General features: G+C 39.9%; 1 protein-coding gene across 2 annotated transcripts in view; it reads left to right on the top strand.

The window, feature by feature from the left end:
• prkcz (protein kinase C, zeta) overlaps nucleotides 1-25,985 on the top strand; it is a 184,888-nt gene that overhangs the window by 23,294 nt on the left and 135,609 nt on the right. Inside the window, exons 2-4 of one of the 2 annotated variants that reach the window (XM_064955906.1) lie at nucleotides 6,560-6,681; nucleotides 6,782-6,871; nucleotides 9,076-9,102. In XM_064955906.1, coding sequence (XP_064811978.1) covers nucleotides 6,560-6,681; nucleotides 6,782-6,871; nucleotides 9,076-9,102 — 239 coding nt within the window. Of the gene's footprint in view, nucleotides 1-6,559; nucleotides 6,682-6,781; nucleotides 6,872-9,075; nucleotides 9,127-25,985 lie in introns of both variants that reach the window. The other variant, XM_064955905.1, reaches the window with a different exon arrangement.

The following is a 25,985-nucleotide window of genomic DNA, read 5'->3' as shown; positions in this document are numbered from 1 at the left end:
TCACGGGTGTCCACATCAATAGCTGAGAAACATAAGTGAAACCTGAATTATAATGAATGGTCTGCTCACCACATGCCAATGAATGTTAGCTGGATTTGCAATCCACTTATAATTAGGCTAAACGGGAGGAGCCCAGAGAGGACATATCAATAAATAAATAAAATCCTCATTATGTCGAGATCACAAATTATCTCATGATCACGACATGAAAAAAAAGTTGTTTTGTTGAGATCACAAAATCAACTATAAATAGTGATTGTTACACTAATGGATGGTACATTTCTTGCTAACATTTCATGCTAACATCATGTTTCATTTGTGTTTGCAGCTCATTATCCGTTTATAAGTTAGAATGTTAGCAAGCTAAATGTCCCTTACCTTGAGCTAAGAGCTCTTGGGGCATCTACGTCATCATGGGACATTTTAAGCCTGTCTTCCATGCTGTATGCCACCCCCAAGACCACAGCCAATCGCATGCAAGCAACAAAGCAGCTACAGGCCCTTCAGAAACTATTCATACCCCTTGACTTATTCCATATTTTGTGTTGCAGCCTGAATTTTCTCACCCATCTACACACAATACCCCACAATAACAGTTTTTTTTTAATGCAAATGTATTGAAAATGAAATACAGAAATATCTCATTTACATAACTATTCCGACCTCTGAGTCAATACTCTGTAGAAGCACCTTTGGCAGCGATTACAGCTGTCAGTCTTTCTGGGTAAGTCTCTAAGAGCTTTCCACACCTGGATTCAGGAGTGGGAAAAGTACCCAATTGTCATAATTCAGTAAAAGTAGAGATGCCTTTTAATAGAGAATGACTCAAGTAAAAGTGAAAGTCACTTAGTAAAATACTTCCTGAGTATAAGTATTTGGTTTTAAATATACCTCTGTATCAAAGTAAATGTAATAGCTAAATTATACTTAAGTTTATAAAGTATAAATCATTTAAAATTCCTTATATTAAGCAAACCAGACTGCATCCTTTTCTTGTTTTTATTTATTTAGGGATAGCACTCCAACAATCAGACATCATTTATAAATGAAGCATGTGTGTTTAGTGAGTCCGCCAGATCAGAGACAGTAGGGATGATTTTTCTTAAGTGCGTGAATTGGACCATTTTCCTGTCCCAATAAGCATTCATAATGTAAGGAGTACTTTTGGGTGTCAGGGAAATTGTATGGAGTAAAAAGTACATTATTTTCATTATAGGAAATTAAATGGTAAAATATATACGGTATATCACAAAAGTGAGTACACCCCTCACATTTTTGTAAATATTTGAGTTTATCTTTTCGTGTGACCGCTGAAGAAATGACACTTTGCTACAAAGAAAAGTAGTGAGTGTACAGCTTGTATAACAGTGTGAATTTGCTGTCCCCTCAAAATAACTCAACACACAGCCATTAATGTCTAAACCGCTGACAACAAAAGTGAGTACACCCCTAAGTGAAAATGTCCAAATTGGTCCCAATTTTCACTTAGGGGTGTACTCACTTTAGTACTTTATAAACTTTACAACATTTGCCCATTTATTATTCTTCAAGCTCTGTCAAATTGGTTGTTGATCATTGCTAGACAACCATTTTCAGGTCTTACCATAGATTTTCAATTAGATCTAAGTTAATACTGTAACTCGGCCACTCAGGAACTTTCCCTGTCTTCTTGGTAAGCAATTCTCGTGCAGATTTGGCTTTTGTTTTAGGTTATTCTACTGCTGAAAGATTAATTAATCTCCCAGTATTTGGTGGAAAAAAGACCATCAGGTTTTCCTCTAGGATTTTGCCTGTGCTTAGCTCCATTCAGTTTGTTTTTACCCTGAAAAGTTCCCCAGTCCTTAACAATTACAAGCATACCCATAACATGATGCAGCCCCCACTATGCATGAAAATATGGAGAGTGGTACTCAGTTATGTGTTGTATTGGATTTGCACCAAATATAACACTCTATTTTGGACAAAAAAAGTGAATTGCTTTGACACATGTTTTGCAGTATTACTTTAGTGTCTTATTGCAAACAGGATGCATGTTTTGGAATATTTGTATTCTTTACAGGCTTCCTTCTTTTCACTCTTTCAATTAGGTTAGTATTGTGGAGTAACTACAATGTTGTTGATCCATTCTCAGTTTTCACCTATCACAGCCATTCAACTCTAACTGTTTTAAAGTCACCATTGACCTCGTGGTGAAATCCCTGAGCGGTTTCCTTCCTCTCTGGCAACTGAGTCAGGAATGAAGCCTGTATATTTGTTGTTACTGGGTGTATTGATACAATATTCAACGTGTAATTAATAACCTCACCATGCTCAAAGGGTTATTCAATATCTGCTTTTTATTATACGAAAACCTCCCTGGTCATTGTGGTTAAATCTTTGTTTGAAATTCACTGCTCGACTGATGTATGTGTGGGGTACAGAGATAAGGTAGTCATTCAAAAATCATGTAATTTTTAAATGTAATTGCACACAAAGTCCATTCAATTTATTATGTAACTTGTTAAGCACATTTCTACGCTTGCTATAACAAAGTGGTTGAATACTTATTGACTCAAGACATTTCAGCTTTTCATATTTTATTAATTTGCAAAGAATTTATAAACCTAATTCCACTTTGATGTTATTTTGTATTGTGTGCAGTCCAATGACAATACATCTCAATTGAATCGATTTTATATTCAGGCTGTAACACAACAAAATGAGGAGGAGGTCAAGGGGACACTTTCTGAAGGCACTTTAACTTGGCTAGTCTTGTTAGCTAGCTTGTTATATGCTGGTTGTTAGCTTGCATACGTGATATGTGTACTATTATAAGGGACACTTACCATTTTTTATGGATAATATTTAAATTAAGTGGGGGAGCTCTATTCCTGGCAGGCTGATCAGTTTCAATAGCAGCCTCAGAGGTTGATGTCAGGATGCTGCTTTGTAGGCTGTTCCATATATAAAGCTCCTTGCTGGCAGATTAGCAGTCAGTGCTTTATGTCAAATAAAATAAAATTTTATTGGTCACGTACTGTACACATGGTTAGCAGATGTTGTTGCGAGTGTAGCGAAATGCTTGTGCTTCTAGTTCCAACAGTGCAGCAATGTATCTAACAATTCCACAACAACTACCTAATACACACAAATCTAAGTAAGGAATGGAATAAGAATATATACATATATGGAAGAGCAATGACAGAGCAGCATAGGCAAGATGTAATAGATGGTATAAATACAGTATATACACTACTGTTCAAAAGTTTGGGCTCACTTAGAAATGTCCATTGGAAGAAAAGCAAAATAAATTGTCCATTAAAAAAACATCAAATTGTTCAGAAATACAGTGTAGACATTTAATGTTGTAAATGACTATTGTAGCTGGAAACGGATGATAAAAAAAGAAGGAATATCTACATAGGTGTACAGAGGCCCAGAGCAGGTAGTTTGCCCCCGGTGATGCCTTATGCAGACTGTACCACCCTCTGGAGAGCTTTGTGATTGTGGGCGGTGCAGTTGCCATACCAGGCGGTGATACAGCCCCACCGGATGCTCTCAATTGTGCATCTGTAGAAGTTTGTGGGTTTTAGGTGACAAGCCAAATTTCTTGAGCCTCCTGAGGTTGAAGAGCCACTGTTGCGCAGCCATTACTACACTGTCTGTGTGGGTGGAACATTTCAGTTTGTCCGTGATGTGTATGCCGAGGAACTTAAAACCTTCCACCTTCTCCACTGCTCTCCCGTCGATGTGGATAGGGGGTGCTCCCTCTGATGTTTCCTGAAGTCCACGATCATCTCCTTTGTTTTATTGATATTGAGTAAGAGGTTGTTTTGCTGACACTACACTCCGAGTGCTCTCAGTTCCTTCCTATAGGCCATCTTGTCGTTGTTGGTAATCAAGCCTCCTAGTAGTGTGTCATCTGCAAACTTGATGATTGAGTTGGAGGCGTGCATGGCAACGCAGTCATGGGTGAACAGGGAGTACACCCCCCTGTAGGGGGTTTAGCACGCACCCTTGTGGGGCCCCAGTGTTGAGGATCAGCGAAGTGGAGATGTTGTTACCTACCCTCACCACCTGGGGGCGGCCCGTCAGAAAGTCCAGGGCGGGTTTGCATAGGGTGGGTTTGAGACCAGGGCAGTGGGCAGTGTTATGGCGATTTCATCGTCTGTGGACCTATTGTGGTGGTAAGTGAATTGAAGTGGGTCTAGGGTGACGGGTAAGGTGGAGGTGATATGATCCTTGATTAGCCTCTCATCGCTTAATGATGACAGAAGTGAGTGCTATGGTGTGATTAGTCATTTAGTTCAGTTACCTTTGCCTTCTTGGGTTCAGGAATAATGGTGGCCAACTTGAAGCATGTGGGGACAACAGACTGGGATAGAGAGTGATTAAATATGTCCTTAAACACCCAGCTGGTCTGCGCATGCTCTGAGGACGCGGCTAGGGTTGCCGTCTGGGCGGGCAGCTTTGCGAGGGTTAACGCGTTTAAATGTCTTTCTCACGTCGGCCACGGAGAAGGCGAGCTGTGGCACTGTATCATCCTCAAAGCGGGCGAAGGTGTTTAGTTTGTCTGGAAGCAAGACGTGAAGTGCGTGAAGTGGCTGGTTTTCTTTTTTTAGTCCGTGATTGTCTTTAGACCCTGCCACATACGTCTCGTGTCTGAGCCATTGATTTAAAATTCCACTTTGTCTCTGTACGGACATTTCACTTGTTTGATTGCCTTGCTGAGGGAATAACTATACTGTTTGTATTCGGTCCGTATTCCCAGTCGCCTTGCCATGGTTAAATGCGGTGGTTTGCGCTTTGTTTTGCACGAATGCTACCATCTATCCACGGTTTCTGGTTAGGGTAGGTTTTAATAGTCACAGTGTGTACAACATCTCTTATGCACCTCCATATAAACTCACTCACCGATTCAGTATATGATCAAGACTGGGTGGGCTCTATTCCTGGCAGGCTGATCAGATTAAATAGCCACCGCAGAGGCTGATAAGGCAGGATGCTTCCCAGTAGGCTGTCTGCAAGGACCCTTACCTATAAAACCGCCCACAAGGCAGCATCCTGCCTTAATTTCAGCTTCAGAGTATTTGAATCTAATCAATCTGTAAGGAATGGAGCTCCCCCCCCTGTAAATGTAAATATTAAAAAGTCAATGTCCCTTATAATTATACACATATCAGTTACGCAAGCTGACAACCAGCACAAATAACAAGCTAGCTTGCTAGCTATTTAGCTAGCTAACTAGCTAGTTCACAAGACTAGCAAAGTTAGCTGCGTTGTTGCTTGCATGCAATTGGCTATGGTCTTGGGGGCGGCTTGCAGCCTGGGAGGCGGGGCTGCCTGTCAGTCATCGTTCAGGGCTTCAATGCCCTGTGATCAACGCAGCCACAGGGTTCCTTGATGAAGTAGTTATCGTGCATCTGAACAAATTAATGGATGACGCGAGGTACTTTTGTCATGTCGTGATCATGAGATAAATAAGTTGTGATCTCAACATAACGGGGAAACTGTTTAAAAAAAAAATCCATATGACCATCCTAGTACAACCAACTATCTCTTAGGAATATCCTACTACGAGACACTTGTGGGCTATTTTGAATATCTTTTTGTAGCTGTTAGCTGTATGATTTAACTGTGTGCTTTGCATCTGGCCTTTTATTTTTCCTTTCACTGAACATGCTCACAAATACACTTGTTCAGCAGGGACTGAATTCTCCCGCATATCAAGTGTGACAGGGGGTTTTCTCGGTTAAGGAATAAGGATGACTTAATTGCCAGAGTTTGTCTTTATTCCAACAAAGAACAGCTGGAGCAGCTGGATAGCTGGTGTATTGTAGAATGCAGCTGTGAGGTGGGAGAAGAGTAGCCTTGTGTCTCTTGCTTTTGGCTTGTAGGAGCCACTGTCTGTCATTGGACTCAAACTGGTCTCTGTATAGAGAACCATACATGCATATGATAGAACTAGTCAGTATAGCCCATACATGCATAGTAGTTGCAATGGCTACGCCATAGCAGAGAACCATAGGCCTGTGCTTGTGTCATTGATCCAAGTAAGTGAGAGTACTTTACATGGATGAGTTGATATTGAACATAAAGTAATGATCAAAGACTAGAGTCCACACATTGTGCAGCAGCTTGTTTCAGTGTGTGGCGCCCTCCTCCGGTGGGGCAGAACATGCCACTGCACAGGCCGTCACATTCGCCACAGGTCATTTCGCATCCTTATATTCCTTGAGATCTGTTCATCACATTCAAATGGCAGTCAGGGAGTGTTTGACGGTTGAATGTCCGTAGCTGTTGTTGTAATTCCCTATTTACAAAACATGTTGCCCACACATCTATTCGGACCATTAACCACTGCTGAAGAAGTTCCTCCAGAGAGATCTAAAGAAGTGACTGAAGTGGATGTATTGAATACATGTCTGGCTTGGGCATCCAGCCTTCCATTATTTAAGCCATCTCGACATTGACTGAATACAATTGGGTGTAATTCCTTTTGCCCAAACCCTAGTGTGAAGCAACGTGAAAGAGTGAGTGTCATTTGAATAATGTTATATTATTTATCCTGTGTGTGCAGGGACATGCTAATCACGGACTTGGCTGCCACAGTAACCTACATGGGACTATGTGAGGAGGTGAGGGTGATGTGCAGCCTGGCCCGGGAGCAGCCAATCACTCTCAAGTGGATCGACGATGAGGGTATGTTGGTCTCGCACCGGTGGGTGGGAAAAAATTCAGTTGATCTTGACTACATGTGTATCGCTGAAATAAGTGAATAATCTGTGTTTGTGTCCCATAGGAGACCCATGTACCATCTCCTCTCAGATGGAACTGCAGGAGGCCTTCCGGATCTACAGCCGCAACAGGAACTCAGGACTCCTGCTGCACGGTTAGTTAGGGCTCTGTCTGTCTGCACTCATTTCTCTGTCGCTTTACCTTTACTTCTCTTTTCACTTACTCCTCTCTGTTCTCTTTTCACCTCCTCCTCTCTGTTCTCTTTTCACCTACTCTTCTCTGTTCTCTTTTCACCTCCTCCTCTCTGTTCTCTTTTCACCTCCTCTACTTCCCTTTTCACCTCCTCTTCTCTGTTCTCTTTTCACCGCCTCCTCTCTGTTCTCTTTTCACCGCCTCCTCTCTGTTCTCTTTTCACCTCCTCCTCTCTGTTCTCTTTTCACATCCTCCTCTCTGTTCTATTTTCACCTCCTCTTCTCTATTCTCTTTTCACCTCCTCCTCTCTGTTCTCTTTTCACCTCCTCCTCTCTGTTCTCTTTTCACCTCCTCCTCTCTGTTCTCTTTTCACCTCCTCCTCTCTGTTCTCTTTTCACCTCCTCTCTGTTCTCTTTTCACCTCCTCTCCTTCCCTTTTCACCTACTTCTCTCTGTTCTCTTTTTACCGCCTCCTCTCTGTTCTCTTTTCACCTCCTCCTCTCTGTTCTCTTTTCACATCCTCCTCTCTGTTCTATTTTCACCTCCTCTTCTCTATTCTCTTTTCACCTCCTCCTCTCTGTTCTCTTTTCACCTCCTCCTCTCTGTTCTCTTTTCACCTCCTCCTCTCTGTTCTCTTTTCACCTCCTCCTCTCTGTTCTCTTTTCACCTCCTCTCTGTTCTCTTTTCACCTCCTCTCCTTCCCTTTTCACCTACTTCTCTCTGTTCTCTTTTTACCGCCTCCTCTCTGTTCTCTTTTCACCTCCTCCTCTCTGTTCCCTTTTCACCTACTTCTCTCTGTTCTCTTTTTACCGCCTCCTCTCTGTTCCCTTTTCACCTACTCTTCTCTGTTCTCTTTTCACCTCCTCCTCTACTTCACTTTTCTCCTCCTCCTCTCTGTTCTCTTTTCACCGCCTCCTCTCTGTTCTCTTTTCACCGCCTCCTCTCTGTTCTCTTTTCACCTCCTCCTCTCTGTTCCCTTTTCACCTACTCTTCTCTGTTCTCTTTTCACATCCTCCTCTCTGTTCTATTTTCACCTCCTCTTCTCTATTCTCTTTTCACCTCCTCCTCTCTGTTCTCTTTTCACCTCCTCCTCTCTGTTCTCTTTTCACCTCCTCCTCTCTGTTCTCTTTTCACCTCCTCTCTGTTCTCTTTTCACCTCCTCTCCTTCCCTTTTCACCTACTTCTCTCTGTTCCCTTTTCACCTCCTCTTCTCTGTTCCCTTTTCACCTCCTCTTCTCTGTTCTCTTTTCACCTCCTCCTCTCTGTTCTCTTTTCACTTACTCCTCTCTGTTCTCTTTTCACCGCCTCCTCTCTGTTCTCTTTTCACCTCCTCCTCTCTGTTCCCTTTTCACCCTACTTCTCTCTGTTCTCTTTTTACCTACTTCTCTCTGTTCTCTTTTCACCACCTCCTCTCTGTTCTCTTTTCACCTCCTCTTCTCTGTTCCCTTTTCACCTCCTCTTCTCTGTTCCCTTTTCACCTCCTCTTCTCTGTTCCCTTTTCACCTCCTCCTCTCTGTTCCCTTTTCTCCTCCTCCTCTCTGTTCTCTTTTTACCTACTTCTCTCTGTTCTCTTTTCACCACCTCCTCTCTGTTCTCTTTTCACCTCCTCCTCTCTGTTCCCTTTTCACCTCCTCTTCTCTGTTCCCTTTTCACCTCCTCCTCTCTGTTCCCTTTTCACCTCCTCCTCTCTGTTCTCTTTTCACCTCCTCTACTTCCCTTTTCACCTACTTCTCTCTGTTCTCTTTTTACCGCCTCCTCTCTGTTCTCTTTTCACCTCCTCCTCTCTGTTCCCTTTTCACCTACTTCTCTCTGTTCTCTTTTTACCGCCTCCTCTCTGTTCCCTTTTCACCTACTCTTCTCTGTTCTCTTTTCACCTCCTCCTCTACTTCACTTTTCTCCTCCTCCTCTCTGTTCCCTTTTCACCTACTTCTCTCTGTTCTCTTTTCACATCCTCTTCTCTTATCTTTTCACCTCCTCCTCTCTGTTCTCTTTTCACCTCTTCCTCTGCAATAATTGTACTATTATCTCAATGCAAATCATTTACTTTTAATTCAGTGGTTTAGGACACATACACATTAATTTGAGTAACCATTAGTTAGTATGTTCAGAGGTTTAGATTGGACATGTCTCTGGGTATTCATAGTTGTCGTTCATCATTCTCTTGCAGTCTTCCCCAGTATCCCAGTGAAGCCAGGTATGCCATGTCCAGGAGAAGACCGTGAGTACTAGTGCTACATATTATACACATGTATTACACCTGGTTTCCGTGAAGCAGCTTTCTGTAGCTAGCTAGCAAACAAACAAGAGTATTAGCATTAGCTTACTGATTGTAAATGAATTGAATAGTTGACTGTGAAATGAAACAATGAAGTTATTTATAGTTAGTTGACCACCTTCCCTTCACTCTTTGGTAGTGTAACATGGCATGCTCCTCTACCTTAGTGGTGATCAGTGTTCATGCCACTAACTGGCAGTTCAGATTCCTCATCCTGTCCTCTGAGGGAGAAACCAAGGCAACCTGGATACAAGGTGTTTGACAACACCACTTGTCTGGCTGTCACAGAAAATTAGACCACCTAGAACAGTGATTCCCAAACTGTGGGGCACGCGAGGGGTCGGTGTCTGGCTTTAAACTTGCTCTTGAAAGTTGTAATCATAGAATGCACAAGATGCATTTTTGAAATTGGGTTGTGCATCATTAGTTCGTCTTGTCATGGTTAGTCTTTGCAAACCTTAGAGTGATATTTACAATTTGTCAGAAACTTCCAGATCAACTAGCCCATGTCAGCTGTTATTTTTCTTTCATTTTTTTAGCCCATTGATATTGTTGTAATTGTTTTGTCACTCAAATAATACATTAATACACATTAGACATAGCAAAACGTTTAGAATTTAAAGAAAATTAGCTTTAAAACTGGAAAATGATCTCCACCAACAAGAGGGGTGTGAACAGTTTGTGTCATGAACAGTGCTTGTGCACATAGATATGGTGCGTGCGCGATGTTCCCCAATGCTGGAAGAGGGGCCCCGAGTGAAATAGTTTGGGAACCCCTGACCAAGAAGGAAGAGTCACATTAGAAACTATTCCCTCACACGGTCTCGTCCCAAACATCTCTCGAAATTCCCTGCAAACAAACAGAGGTTAGTCTAGTTCACCAGCCAGTCCATACTCAACATCGGTCCTCAAGAGTCCAAATGGGGAATATGCAATTACTGCCAATTGATCTGTTCATTGACTGCAGATGTTAGAAAGACGTCCGACCACCACTTACGTCTCTTGATTTCCTCAGGGGCTTAATAGGCTAGCAAATATGTTATTATACTATACTGTGCATAGAATCCATTATACAAAAGAAAAGCATACGGTCGCTATACAGTGCATTCGCAAAGTATTCAGACCCCTTCACTTTTTCCACATTTTGTTACATTACAGCCTTATTGTAAAATGTATTAAATTATTTTTTTTACTCATCAATCTACACGCAATACCCCATAATGACAAAGCTTCTCTGTTTTTTAAACAGGTTTTTTCAATGTTTGCTAATGTATTAAAAATGAATATATTCAGACCCTTTTGCTAATAGACTCGAAATTGAGCTCAGGTGGCCAGACGGAAGCTACTCTTCAGTAAAAGGCACATGACAGCCTGCTTGGAGTAGGTCAAGAAACCAAGATTTGACTCTTTGGCCTGAATGCCAAGCGTAACGTCTGGAGGAAATCTTGCACCATCCCTCCGGTGAAGCATGGTGGTGGCAGCATCATGCTGTGGGGATGTACAGAGAGAAAAGTAGAGAGAGATTCTTAATGAAAACCTACTCCAGAGCACTCAGGGCCTCAGACTGGGGTGAAGGTTTACCTTCCAACAGGACAACGACCCTAAGCACACAGCCAAGAAAATGCAGGAGTAGCTTCGGGACAAGTCTCTGAATGTCCTTGATTGGCCCAGCCAGAGCCCGGACTTGAATCCGATCATCTCTGGAGAGACCTGAAAATAGCTGTGTAGCGACACTCCCCATCCAATCTAACAGAGTTTGAAAGAATGGGAGAAACTCTATTCTCCATCCCATTTTCTTGCTTTTATTTAACTATGCAAGTCAGTTAAGAACAAATTCTTATTTACAATGACGGCCTCGGAACAGTGGGTTAACTGCCTTGTTCAGGGGAATAATGACAGATTTTTACCTTGTTGGCTCAGGGATTCGATCTAGCAACCTTTCAGTTACTGGCCCAATGCTCTAACCACTAGGCTACCTGCCGCCCCAACCTTGTAGCGTCATACCCAAGAAAACTCGGGCTGTAATCGCTGCCAAAGGTGCTTCCACAAAGTACTGATTAAAGGATCTGAATACTTATGTTTACAAACATTTCTAAAAACTGTTTTTGCTTTGTCAGTATTGCGTTTCGATTGATGAGGAAAATAAGGCTGTAATGTAACAAAATGTGTAAAAAGTGAAAGTGTCTGAGTACTTTCTGTAATGCATTGTATCTACTTTTAACCAATGAGCATGAAATCAAGACCAAGCTCGGTACACACACATATTTAGTTACTCTTAGAGGACATGGGTGCTTCTATATAAGGAAATGCACTTTAATGATAAAGAATCAACTTTCTATTTGACTTCTGTGATGTCAAAATGGTCCTGTGCACACGCATAACAGACCGGCTGAACATTACTCAAACGTTTTCTGAAGCAACCCGGTAAAATGAAGCACATCTTAGTTCCCTTCTATAAAGTGTCATGGTTTTAACCCTCCTCTCGCTCAAAGGGTGGTGACAGCAGTTGACGTCTTCAGCTCACTGCTGACTCCTGCACTTTCTCTCCCCCTCTTCTTTTCCCTCTTCCTTTCTACTCTTTCTATTGCCTTTGACACCTATTTCCTCTTTCATCTCTTCATCTCAGAAACACAGAACTAAAATCTTGCGTAACTGTGTCAGATTCTCAATGAATTTCAGGGAGAGACATGTTAGAAAAGTTATCCGAATGAGGAGCGGAAGCAGGGTCGTAGCTCCACACCCTCTCTTTGCATGTTACGGACAAGTATATGGGCAAAATATTCATTCCCCTTCTGAAATTCGAAAGATGCGAACACCTGCAAAATAGTGATTTGTCCAAACAATCAGTTACGAAAAAACTGTGCACTGGAACAAAGTTTTCTCGTTAGTTGTCCTACAGTCTGTTGACCGATACCTCTGTACAATAACTCTCTGTTAACCGGTACCTCTCTCCGTTTCTTCTGACATTCCCTGGCGGTGATACTGAGACACAGTGTTCTGAAAATGTCTGCGCCGATGAATCCTCTGGTTTGGGTTTTCTATTCTCAGCATCACAGAGAGGCAATCTGATGGTGTGCATTTGAACCTCTTAGCTAATGTTGGGAATGAGAACCACTTTCTCTAATTGTTAAAGCATGGTTAACGTAGAAGATAAACATAACTTACCTAAATGTCTTGTAAGTCACCCTATAGTCTCTCTTGCTGTGTGGTATATCATGGCATCTCGCGCTCTCTCTCTATCCCTCTCTATCAGGTTGTCTATAATGCATATATGCTGCTGCGCCAGCATGTTTTGCCGGCTAGTGCGCCAGCGTGTGTGTTGGTGAGTGTGTGTGTTGGTGTGTTATAAGGGATGCCTGTGCTCTGTCCAGAGACAGCATACCCTTCCTTTGCTCTATGAGGAGAGCACAGTTACCGGACGCCGACCGCCAGTCTGTAGGTAATATACATACATGCGATCATTGAATGTGTGTGTGTGTGTGTGTGTGTATGGTGATTTATATGCTGCTGTGTTTTGTGCATGCGTAATCATGTAGCATGTGATATATTCTGTATATTGTTGTCCATGCATCTGTAAGGAACATGTTTTATGTTTGCGTTCTCTGTGCTACAGAGAAAACGAGTTAGTTTAGGTTAGTTAGTTAGTTACAGTAGATATTGATATCTACAGTAGCCTTTCAGTGCTTGTGTATGAGAGGGTTGGCTCAATGCTGCTGTGGCCATAGAGGAGTGAGGGAGGAGGAAGAGGAAAAAACAGGAAACTGTCCTTGAAATAGCCTTCCTATTGGCTCAGAGGAGGAGGGGGAGGGGACTCTACTAATACGTTAGTGCAACTGCACCACTACAACCTATGTCGGTGTGTGAGACTCAGGGTGTGTCCACCTGGGTGTAACAGTGTCTGAGGGTCTGTCTCTTAGCTGTCCATCATATTACACGTGTAGTAGGCTCCCTCCCTTTAGGTGGAATACGTGGGTTTATTCTACAGGGTGTAACAGTGTCTGAAGGTCTGTTTCTTAGCTGTCCATCATATTACAGGTGTAATTGGCTCCCTCCATTTAGGTGGAATATGTGGGTTTATTGTGTAGAATGTGGTGTTCCTTGGTTGTGTTGATTGATTGGTTCAAGTGGTTGATTTTGGCAAAGATACATATAGAACTGCTCCATATGGAGACATTTAGTGTATATCTAGATATTTTTCAGGTTGAAAGCTCCAACACGTCTTTGCATTATGGTCCTCTGGGTAGTTACAGGGGAAAGGTAATGTATAGAGAATAGGCCTTGCATTAACATTTCACCCTGGCAGACATGGCATGCTGCTGAAGTGTGTGGGAGGAGTTGTCCTGGTGATTATGTCAGATAAAATAGTAGCAGTGTGAAAATATGTAGCAACTCTTGGAGGACAATGGAAGTTGACGACAGAATAGAAACCTACCAGCCAGCAGGTATAATGAGGTATAGCAAGTTGTTTTGATGCCCTTCCGTCTCAATTCAGTATTATGTACAAAAAAATTGAAATAGTTTTTTTTTTTACGTTGGATTAAAGTATAGAGCTAGAAAATGGTAAATCATACACTACAGTTGAAGAACAATGGGAAAGCAATTCTGCTTTGAAAGTTGATAAACTTGTAACCTCACTTTTGAATGTTTTGGTAACTACTGGATAGTTCTTCTTTGTCTACACCCATTCAGCATCGTTCACACCCTCTTAAGCTTTAGCCACACCCATCTCTTTAAGGGTTGATCCAAGCATTCTGTCCTAACAGCAGTAGTCAAGCCCCCAAGCTAACTGGCAAATGTTGGCTAGCATGCTAGCTACTTCCAGACACAAATGAGAGAACAGCTCACTGACCATTTTACTCACCCTAGCAGAGCTGGTTAGGCTGTTTTTATGTTATCCAGTGTTGGTGACTGCAACTGTGCTGCTGGCAACAATTTACGCTTTTTTGCCAACGTTTACTGACACCAGCCATATTCAGATGTTGAGCATTTGTAAATGTGTCAGTTATTCTGCTCTCTAGCACACACAGACGAGAGTGCTCTGAAATAGGAGTAGATAGCCAGAGTGAATTTACCAGCTACGTCTATCAACAGTTGTCACAGTGACATTCTATTGCAATGGTTACTTGCATAGTGGAGTATTTTTTTGTTAAGAAATGTATGTTACTATGACGTTACTACCCTGCATGAATCTGCAGTTAGCTAAACAACCAGGTTCAATTGTAACTAGCTAACAGTAGGCTATAACTAGCAAAGCAAATAGCTCTGAGATATACAAATAATATTACCACACAGATCATACATGTAACATTAGCTAGCGGGCCAGCCACTTTAAACTTGAAATGAAAATTACTTTCTGTCAAAATTAGAAACATGTAATATTTGAAAATGTAGCTGGCTAGACTATCTTGCCCATATACACCATGGATAGACGCTTCTCCCTGTCACGGATGCCTTCATTTCGCTGAACCCCATGAAGAGTAGCTGCTGCTTTGGCAGCAGCTAATGGGGATCCATAATAGCTAAAAATACAAATGGTTGCCCTTAGTTTGAAGATGTAATCCAGAGACAGGTGTTTTCTCCATCCCCTAAACTATCATACTCTTATTCCACTGATTTCAAAAGTGGAGAGCAACACTTATACGGTTCTGCTATGATATAACAGTGCCTTGCGAAAGTATTCGGCCCCCTTGAACTTTGCAACGTTTTGCCACATTTCAGGCTTCAAACATAAATATATAAAACTGTATTTTTTGTGAAGAATCAACAACAAGTGGGGCACAATCATGAAGTGGAACGACATTTATTGGATATTTCAAACTTTTTTAACAAATCAAAAACTGAAAAATTGGGCGTGCAAAATTATTCAGCCCCCTTAACAACTCAGGATTATTGTAAGATGATAGTAATACATACTTATTTAAAGTCTTGTAATGACATTATGAGGGGTTGGTACAGTACTGCACTGTAGGTACTTATTTAAAGTCTTATAATGACATTATGAGGGGTTGGTACTGTAGGTACTTATTTAAAGTCTTATAATGACATTATGAGGGGTTGGTACAGTACAGTACTGTAGGTACTTATTTAAAGTCTTATAATGACATTATGAGGGGTTGGTACTGTAGGTACTTATTTAAAGTCTTATAATGACATTATGAGGGGTTGGTACAGTACTGTAGGTACTTATTTAAAGTCTTATAATGACATTATGAGGGGTTGGTACAGTACTGTAGGTACTTATTTAAAGTCTTATAATGACATTATGAGGGGTTGGTACAGTACTGTAGGTACTTATTTAAAGTCTTATAATGACATTATGAGGGGTTGGTACAGTACAGTAGGTACTTATTCAAAGTCTTATAATGACATTATGAGGGGTTGGTACAGTACTGTAGGTACTTATTTAAAGTCTTATAATGACATTATGAGGGGTTGGTACAGTACAGTAGGTACTTATTTAAAGTCTTATAATGACATTATGAGGGGTTGGTACTGTAGGTACTTATTTAAAGTCTTATAATGACATTATGAGGGGTTGGTACAGTACAGTACTGTAGGTACTTATTTAAAGTCTTATAATGACATTATGAGGGGTTGGTACAGTACTGTAGGTACTTATTTAAAGTCTTATAATGACATTATGAGGGGTTGGTACAGTACAGTAGGTACTTATTTAAAGTCTTATAATGACATTATGAGGGGTTGGTACTGTAGGTACTTATTTAAAGTCTTATAATGACATTATGAGGGATTGGTACAGTACAGTGCTGTAGGTACTTATTTAAAGTCTTGTAATGACATTATGAGGGGTTGGTACAGTACTGTAGGTACTTATTTAAAGTCTTGTAATGACATTATGAGGGGTTGGTACAGTACTGCACTGTAGGTACTTATTTAAAGTCTTATAATGACATTATGAGGGGTTGGTACTGTAGGTACTTATTTAAAGTCTTATAATGACATTATGAGGGGTTGGTACAGTACAGTACTGTAGGTACTTATTTAAAGTCTTATAATGACATTATGAGGGGTTGGTACTGTAGGTACTTATTTAAAGTCTTATAATGACATTATGAGGGGTTGGTACAGTACTGTAGGTACTTATTTAAAGTCTTATAATGACATTATGAGGGGTTGGTACAGTACTGTAGGTACTTATTTAAAGTCTTATAATGACATTATGAGGGGTTGGTACAGTACTGTAGGTACTTATTTAAAGTCTTATAATGACATTATGAGGGGTTGGTACAGTACAGTAGGTACTTATTTAAAGTCTTATAATGACATTATGAGGGGTTGGTACAGTACTGTAGGTACTTATTTAAAGTCTTATAATGACTTATAATGACATTATGAGGGGTTGGTACAGTACAGTAGGTACTTATTTAAAGTCTTATAATGACATTATGAGGGGTTGGTACTGTAGGTACTTATTTAAAGTCTTATAATGACATTATGAGGGGTTGGTACAGTACAGTACTGTAGGTACTTATTTAAAGTCTTATAATGACATTATGAGGGGTTGGTACAGTACTGTAGGTACTTATTTAAAGTCTTATAATGACATTATGAGGGGTTGGTACAGTACTGTAGGTACTTATTTAAAGTCTTATAATGACATTATGAGGGGTTGGTACTGTAGGTACTTATTTAAAGTCTTATAATGACATTATGAGGGGTTGGTACTGTAGGTACGTATTTAAAGTCTTATAATGACATTATGAGGGGTTGGTACAGTACAGTACTGTAGGTACTTATTTAAAGTCTTATAATGACATTATGAGGGGTTGGTACTGTAGGTACTTATTTAAAGTCTTATAATGACATTATGAGGGGTTGGTACAGTACAGTACTGTAGGTACTTATTTAAAGTCTTATAATGACATTATGAGGGGTTGGTACAGTACTGTACTGTAGGTACTTATTTAAAGTCTTATAATGACATGAGGGGTTGGTACAGTACAGTACTGTAGGTACTTATTTAAAGTCTTATAATGACATTATGAGGGGTTGGTACAGTACTGTAGGTACTTATTTAAAGTCTTATAATGATATTATGAGGGGTTGGTACAGTACTGTAGGTACTTATTTAAAGTCTTATAATGATATTATGAGGGGTTGGTACTGTAGGTACTTATTTAAAGTCTTATAATGACATTATGAGGTGTTGGTACAGTACTGTAGGTACTTATTTAAAGTCTTGTAATGACATTATGAGGGGTTGGTACAGTATTGTAGATACTTATTTAAAGTCTTGTAATGACATTATGAGGGGTTGGTACAGTATTGTAGATACTTATTTAAAGTCTTATAATGACATTATGAGGGGTTGGTACAGTACAGTACTCTAGGTACTGATTTAAAGTCTTATAATGACATTATGAGGGGTTGGTACAGTACAGTACTGTAGGTACTTATTTAAAGTCTTATAATGACATTATGAGGGGTTGGTACAGTACTGTAGGTACTTATTTAAAGTCTTGTAATGACATGATGAGGGGTTGGTACAGTACTGTACTGTAGGTACTTATTTAAAGTCGTGTAATGACATTATGAGGGGTTGGTACAGTACAGTACTGTAGGTACTTATTTAAAGTCTTATAATGACATTATGAGGGGTTGGTACAGTACAGTACTGTAGGTACTTATTTAAAGTCTTATAATTACATTATGAGGGGTTGGTACAGTACTGTAGGTACTTATTTAAAGTCTTGTAATGACATTATGAGGGGTTGGTACAGTACTGTACTGTAGGTACTTATTTAAAGTCTTATAATGACATTATGAGGGGTTGGTACAGTACAGTACTGTAGGTACTTATTTAAAGTCTTATAATGACATTATGAGTGGTTGGTACAGTACTGTAGGTACTTATTTAAAGTCTTATATTGACATTATGAGTGGTTGGTACAGTACTGTAGTTACTTATTTAAAGTCTTATAATGACATTATGAGGGGTTGGTACAGTACTGTAGGTACTTATTTAAAGTCTTATAATGACATTATGAGGGGTTGGTACAGTACAGTACTGTAGGTACTTATTTAAAGTCTTATATTGACATTATGAGTGGTTGGTACAGTACTGTAGGTACTTATTTAAAGTCTTATAATGACATTATGAGGGGTTGGTACAGTACTGTAGGTACTTATTTAAAGTCTTATAATGACATTATGAGGGGTTGGTACAGTACAGTACTGTAGGTACTTATTTAAAGTCTTATAATGACATTATGAGGGGTTGGTACAGTACAGTACTGTAGGTACTTATTTAAAGTCTTATAATGACATTATGAGGGGTTGGTACAGTACAGTACTGTAGGTACTTATTTAAAGTCTTATAATGACATTATGAGTGGTTGGTACAGTACTGTAGGTACTTATTTAAAGTCTTATAATGACATTATGAGGGGTTGGTACAGTACAGTACTGTAGGTACTTATTTAAAGTCTTATAATGACATTATGAGGGGTTGGTACAGTACAGTACTGTAGGTACTTATTTAAAGTCTTATATTGACATTATGAGTGGTTGGTACAGTACTGTAGGTACTTATTTAAAGTCTTATAATGACATTATGAGGGGTTGGTACAGTACTGTAGGTACTTATTTAAAGTCTTATAATGACATTATGAGGGGTTGGTACAGTACAGTACTGTAGGTACTTATTTAAAGTCTTATAATGACATTATGCGGGGTTGGTACAGTACTGTAGGTACTTATTTAAAGTCTTATAATGACATTATGAGGGGTTGGTACAGTACAGCACTGTAGGTACTTATTTAAAGTCTTGTAATGACATTATGAGGGGTTGGTACAGTACTGTAGGTACTTATTTAAAGTCTTATAATGACATTATGAGGGGTTGGTACAGTACTGTAGGTACTTATTTAAAGTCTTATAATGACATTATGAGTGGTTGGTACAGTAATGTAGGTACTTATTTAAAGTCTTGTAATGACATTATGAGGGGTTGGTACAGTACAGTACTGTAGGTACTTATTTAAAGTCTTATAATGACATTATGAGGGGTTGGTAAAGTACAGTACTGTAGGTACTTATTTAAAGTCTTATAATGACATTATGAGGGGTTGGTACAGTACTGTAGGTACTTATTTAAAGTCTTATAATGACATTATGAGGGATTGGTACAGTACAGTGCTGTAGGTACTTATTTAAAGTCTTATAATGACATTATGAGGGGTTGATACAGTACAGTACTGTAGGTACTTATTTAAAGTCTTATAATGACATTATGAGGGGTTGGTACAGTACTGTAGGTACTTATTTAAAGTCTTATAATGACATTATGAGGGGTTGGTACAGTACAGTACTGTAGGTACTTATTTAAAGTCTTATAATGACATTATGCGGGGTTGGTACAGTACTGTAGGTACTTATTTAAAGTCTTATAATGACATTATGAGGGGTTGGTACAGTACAGCACTGTAGGTACTTATTTAAAGTCTTGTAATGACATTATGAGGGGTTGGTACAGTACTGTAGGTACTTATTTAAAGTCTTATAATGACATTATGAGGGGTTGGTACAGTACTGTAGGTACTTATTTAAAGTCTTATAATGACATTATGAGTGGTTGGTACAGTAATGTAGGTACTTATTTAAAGTCTTGTAATGACATTATGAGGGGTTGGTACAGTACAGTACTGTAGGTACTTATTTAAAGTCTTATAATGACATTATGAGTGGTTGGTAAAGTACAGTACTGTAGGTACTTATTTAAAGTCTTATAATGACATTATGAGGGGTTGGTACAGTACTGTAGGTACTTATTTAAAGTCTTATAATGACATTATGAGGGATTGGTACAGTACAGTGCTGTAGGTACTTATTTAAAGTCTTATAATGACATTATGAGGGGTTGATACAGTACTGTAGGTACTTATTTAAAGTCTTATAATGACATTATGAGGGGTTGGTACAGTACTGTAGGTACTTATTTAAAGTCTTATAATGACATTATGAGGGATTGGTACAGTACAGTGCTGTAGGTACTTATTTAAAGTCTTATAATGACATTATGAGGGGTTGATACAGTACAGTACTGTAGGTACTTATTTAAAGTCTTATAATGACATTATGAGGGGTTGGTACAGTACTGTAGGTACTTATTTAAAGTCTTATAATGACATTATGAGGGGTTGGTACAGTACTGTAGGTACTTATTTAAAGTCTTATAATGACATTATGAGGGGTTGGTACAGTACTGTAGGTACTTATTTAAAGTCTTATAATGACATTATGAGTGGTTGGTACAGTAATGTAGGTACTTATTTAAAGTCTTGTAATGACATTATGAGGGGTTGGTACAGTACAGTACTGTAGGTACTTATTTAAAGTCTTATAATGACATTATGAGGGGTTGGTAAAGTACAGTACTGTAGGTACTTATTTAAAGTCTTATAATGACATTATGAGGGGTTGGTACAGTACTGTAGGTACTTATTTAAAGTCTTATAATGACATTATGAGGGATTGGTACAGTACAGTGCTGTAGGTACTTATTTAAAGTCTTATAATGACATTATGAGGGGTTGATACAGTACAGTACTGTAGGTACTTATTTAAAGTCTTATAATGACATTATGAGGGGTTGGTACAGTACTGTAGGTACTTATTTAAAGTCTTATAATGACATTATGAGGGGTTGGTACAGTACTGTAGGTACTTGTTTAAAGTCTTATAATGACATTATGAGGGGTTGGTACAGTACTGTAGGTACTTATTTAAAGTCTTATAATGACATTATGAGGGATTGGTACAGTACAGTGCTGTAGGTACTTATTTAAAGTCTTATAATGACATTATGAGGGGTTGGTACAGTACTGTAGGTACTTATTTAAAGTCTTATAATGACATTATGAGGGGTTGGTACAGTACTGTAGGTACTTATTTAAAGTCTTATAATGACATTATGAGGGGTTGGTACAGTACTGTAGGTACTTGTTTAAAGTCTTATAATGACATTATGAGGGGTTGGTACTGTACTGTAGGTACTTATTTAAAGTCTTATAATGACATTATGAGTGGTTGGTACAGTACAGCACTGTAGGTACTTATTTAAAGTCTTATAATGACATTATGAGGGGTTGGTACAGTACAGTACTGTAGGTACTTATTTAAAGTCTTATAATGACATTATGAGGGGTTGGTACAGTACAGTACTGTAGGTACTTATTTAAAGTCTTATAATGACATTATGAGGGGTTGGTACAGTACAGTACTGTAGGTACTTATTTAAAGTCATATAATGACATTATGAGTGGTTGGTACAGTACTGTAGGTACTTATTTAAAGTCTTATAATGACATTATGAGGGGTTGGTACAGTACAGTACTGTAGGTACTTATTTAAAGTCTTATAATGACATTATGAGGGGTTGGTACAGTACAGTACTGTAGGTACTTATTTAAAGTCTTATATTGACATTATGAGTGGTTGGTACAGTACTGCAGGTACTTATTTAAAGTCTTATAATGACATTATGAGGGGTTGGTACAGTACTGTAGGTACTTATTTAAAGTCTTATAATGACATTATGAGGGGTTGGTACAGTACAGTACTGTAGGTACTTATTTAAAGTCTTATAATGACATTATGAGGGGATGGTACAGTACAGTACTGTAGGTACTTATTTAAAGTCTTATAATGACATTATGCGGGGTTGGTACAGTACTGTAGGTACTTATTTAAAGTCTTATAATGACATTATGAGGGGTTGGTACAGTACAGCACTGTAGGTACTTATTTAAAGTCTTGTAATGACATTATGAGGGGTTGGTACAGTACTGTAGGTACTTATTTAAAGTCTTATAATGACATTATGAGGGGTTGGTACAGTACTGTAGGTACTTATTTAAAGTCTTATAATGACATTATGAGTGGTTGGTACAGTAATGTAGGTACTTATTTAAAGTCTTGTAATGACATTATGAGGGGTTGGTACAGTACAGTACTGTAGGTACTTATTTAAAGTCTTATAATGACATTATGAGTGGTTGGTAAAGTACAGTACTGTAGGTACTTATTTAAAGTCTTATAATGACATTATGAGGGGTTGGTACAGGACTGTAGGTACTTATTTAAAGTCTTATAATGACATTATGAGGGATTGGTACAGTACAGTGCTGTAGGTACTTATTTAAAGTCTTATAATGACATTATGAGGGGTTGATACAGTACTGTAGGTACTTATTTAAAGTCTTATAATGACATTATGAGGGGTTGGTACAGTACTGTAGGTACTTATTTAAAGTCTTATAATGACATTATGAGGTATTGGTACAGTACAGTGCTGTAGGTACTTATTTAAAGTCTTATAATGACATTATGAGGGGTTGATACAGTACAGTACTGTAGGTACTTATTTAAAGTCTTATAATGACATTATGAGGGGTTGGTACAGTACTGTAGGTACTTATTTAAAGTCTTATAATGACATTATGAGGGGTTGGTACAGTACTGTAGGTACTTGTTTAAAGTCTTATGACATTATGAGGGGTTGGTACTGTACTGTAGGTACTTATTTAAAGTCTTATAATGACATTATGAGGGGTTGGTACAGTACTGTAGGTACTTATTTAAAGTCTTATAATGACATTATGAGGGGTTGGTACAGTACAGCACTGTAGGTACTTATTTAAAGTCTTGTAATGACATTATGAGGGGTTGGTACAGTACTGTAGGTACTAAGTCGACCCCCCCCCCCCCCCCCCCCCACTTTGAGTAATTTATTGTGTGATAATGGGGGTTAGTTAGTGGGGTATATGAGGGCCATGCAGGGTTTCTGTCATATCTCTGTTACTTTTTGCAGACATCTCATTGGCTCGTGCGAAAAGGAAAAGTGAGATAATCAGGAATGTATTTTTAGTCAATGCAATTAAGTCCCTGTTCTGGGTGGGGCCACCATATATTTCCGGACGTTTCCCATAATTGGGAATTTGTTTGGAAATACTACAGGCCCTCATTACGGAATCCCAAGGGGGTTCGCCTGGAATTTTTCGATGGCAGATTTTTTTAAACTGTAAATTCAATCCAGACTTCAATAACAATCCGTTCAACAAACCTATTGGTGTATCTGTTAATATATTCAGGTCACTGTATTTCAAAATCCGATTATTGTACAATTAGTTATTGTCTTTACTTTTGGATTTTTTTGGGTTATTCAAAGACGGAAATGAATATGCATTAATGGGACAATATGCGATTGGTACATCCATATTTTCACTTTTAAATTAATGATATATAATAATAATTAGGTGGTTACTTACACTTGTCCTATTTCACAGATGTACACGTCTGTATTATACACATGTGAATTGGAATATTTTTGGGGGTGAATATCACACTCCCCCTGAGACACCCTCAGAGAGTGGGGTCATGGCCAGGGATCAGCGATTATTTATGGCGACCCTGGAGCAATTAGGGTTGAGTGCCTTGCTCAAGGGCACATTGGCGGATTGTTTCACCTAGTCAGTGCGGGGAGTCAAACCAGCGACCTTTCGGTTAGTGGCGCAACACTCTTAACCGCAAGGCTACCTGCATTGATTTTCATAGAATATAACATCATGAGCGTAGTTCAACTGTCATACCCCATCAGAATCCACAATTCAAGCTGTTTCACACTGTATAGCCTCAAAACATGGTTAAACCATTCATTTCATACCATGAATGGTCAGTCCTTGCATCCAAAGCCCTGTCTATGAATTTAAGAGGGGCTACATTTCTCCAGCCACATCTTAGATGATGCTGATCTTATTGTTTGAGCTGCAAATGGCTCTTTAAGGTGAATGTGGTTTATTAATGAAGGTGGTAAACCACCACTCTGAATACTGGTCTCTCCCCCTGTTATTTAGTGGACGACCTCACACACTGACTGTAGCATCACTATGTTTTATTTATAAACCTTTAGATGTACTCGCTGTATTAGACATGCATTTCTCACTAGCCAGTGGTGAATACACTCACTACACAGCATGGTACAGAATAGAACATATCTTCATGGTCGGAATATTTGCTCTTTGGAGAATATTGATTGGTAGATGCCAGATTCAAGATAAATTATACACTATAAAAATGGTATAAAGTTGGATAAAAATGGTGTAAGTATAAACGATTAAAGTAGGCCTACATTCTCCGGCTTTTGCTATAGCACTTCTCTCCATTTGATTTGTCACATAGCCTATACTCTGTAGTACAGTAGGGCCTATGCTAGCTTGCCTCCTCACAGACCTAATCAAAACACACAGCTCACAACAAAAGACGAGGCTTCTTCTCCCTCCAAACGGAGCGCGCTAGCTGGCTTACTGATCCGGCCTTGTCAGGCTCGTTGTGTGAGCCTTTAGTTGAGCACTCGGCTGGGCCTTGGGAGTGTGAACAGACCCCCCTCTGTGTTGGATGATGAGGGAGGAGGGGGTGGCGTTGAAAGCCCGGATGCGCTCAGGCGGAGGTTGCACCGGGCTCTCCAGTGGTACTCGCACCACCTTTTCTACTCAGCGCCGCATCCATGTCGCGTTTTCCCAGCAGCCTCAGCTGTGTACCACTGTGTCTCCGGGGACGAACGCTCTACCGCTAGTGCTAGCACCACTACCCCCATGCCTGGCTACATCAGGAGGAGATGTCTTAGAGAGAGAGAGAACGATAGAGGGATAGGGAGGGAGAGAGAGAGATCACTGTACCGTACAATATTGGTTCTTAATGTTCAAGGCACTCCCTCCTTTTGTCCCTTGCTGCACATTAGTTCCTCCAAAAGAAAGCAGTCGACGGAGGAGGAGAGGCGTCAGAAAGTGAGAGAAACAGGGAATTAAATAGCCACAAAAAAAGCCAACACTGACAGCTGTAGCAACTGTGCTACAGGAAGGGAGGAGGGGGAGGCAGGCAGAGAGAGAGGAAATAATTAAATAAATCACTGAGAGAAGAAGAGCGACGTCGGTGAGAGAGGACAGCGAGAGAGGAGGGCATGTAGCTACGTTTCCGTGCCGGTTCGATGTGCACACCAGCCAGGATAATGTGCTGAAGGAGGCAGAAAGGAACGGAGGAAGGACACAGGTGAGCAATTTCTCTATCCATCGATCCATCTATCCACCGCTGACAATCGATTTGACGGCAGTGTCATTCTCTGGATTTTAGCTTGCATGTCATTTGTGTGTGTGCTCTGCCTCCATGGCTGGTGTGTTGTAGTTACTAGCTAGCTCATCCCCTCATGTGTTGGAGGCAGGCAGTGATTGTGTGCACTATAGATGCTTCCTACTAGCCTAGAATGCTATCTGCTGGTGGATTCACCTGGCTTGTTTCCTGCAATAACGTTAGTCTTCTTCTGGGCTGGTGTGTCTTGTTGGCAGTCCCCTTGTTTTCTGAAAGGGTCTGGACCTGTTAGGGAGTGCGGCACTGTGTGTGTGTGTGTGTGAGAGCGCATGAGTGTGTGCGGTGGCGAGTGTGTGTATGCGCAGCAGTGTGTGTGTGTCTGTCTGTCTACCTGGCTGTGGTACTCAGAGCTGCTGGGGAGAGGCGAGAGAGAGAACAGGGAAAGCAAAGCGTCTCCCTCCCCATCTCCCCATCTCTCCATCACAACCACACCATCCACCAACCGAGGCACAAAGGAACCAGAACTCCCAGATTAGGGCTCTTTGTAACCAGGCCGGTGGCTCTTCAAAGGAGAACTAAATGCATCCTAAAAAGGATGACGGTACGTGAGAAGTTACCATTTGATAAGGGAAAAAGCAGACCTATCCAGATTGGTTTGAATGTGTGTTTTTGTATTGTGCTTAACACCAGCACCACGAAGC

The sequence above is a fragment of the Oncorhynchus masou genome, chromosome 33 (assembly GCF_036934945.1).
Source record: "Oncorhynchus masou masou isolate Uvic2021 chromosome 33, UVic_Omas_1.1, whole genome shotgun sequence".
In the NCBI taxonomy this organism is placed as follows: Eukaryota; Metazoa; Chordata; class Actinopteri; order Salmoniformes; family Salmonidae; genus Oncorhynchus; species Oncorhynchus masou.
Note: the sequence above shows the minus strand (reverse complement) of the source record. Positions and strands in the feature narration are given on the sequence as shown.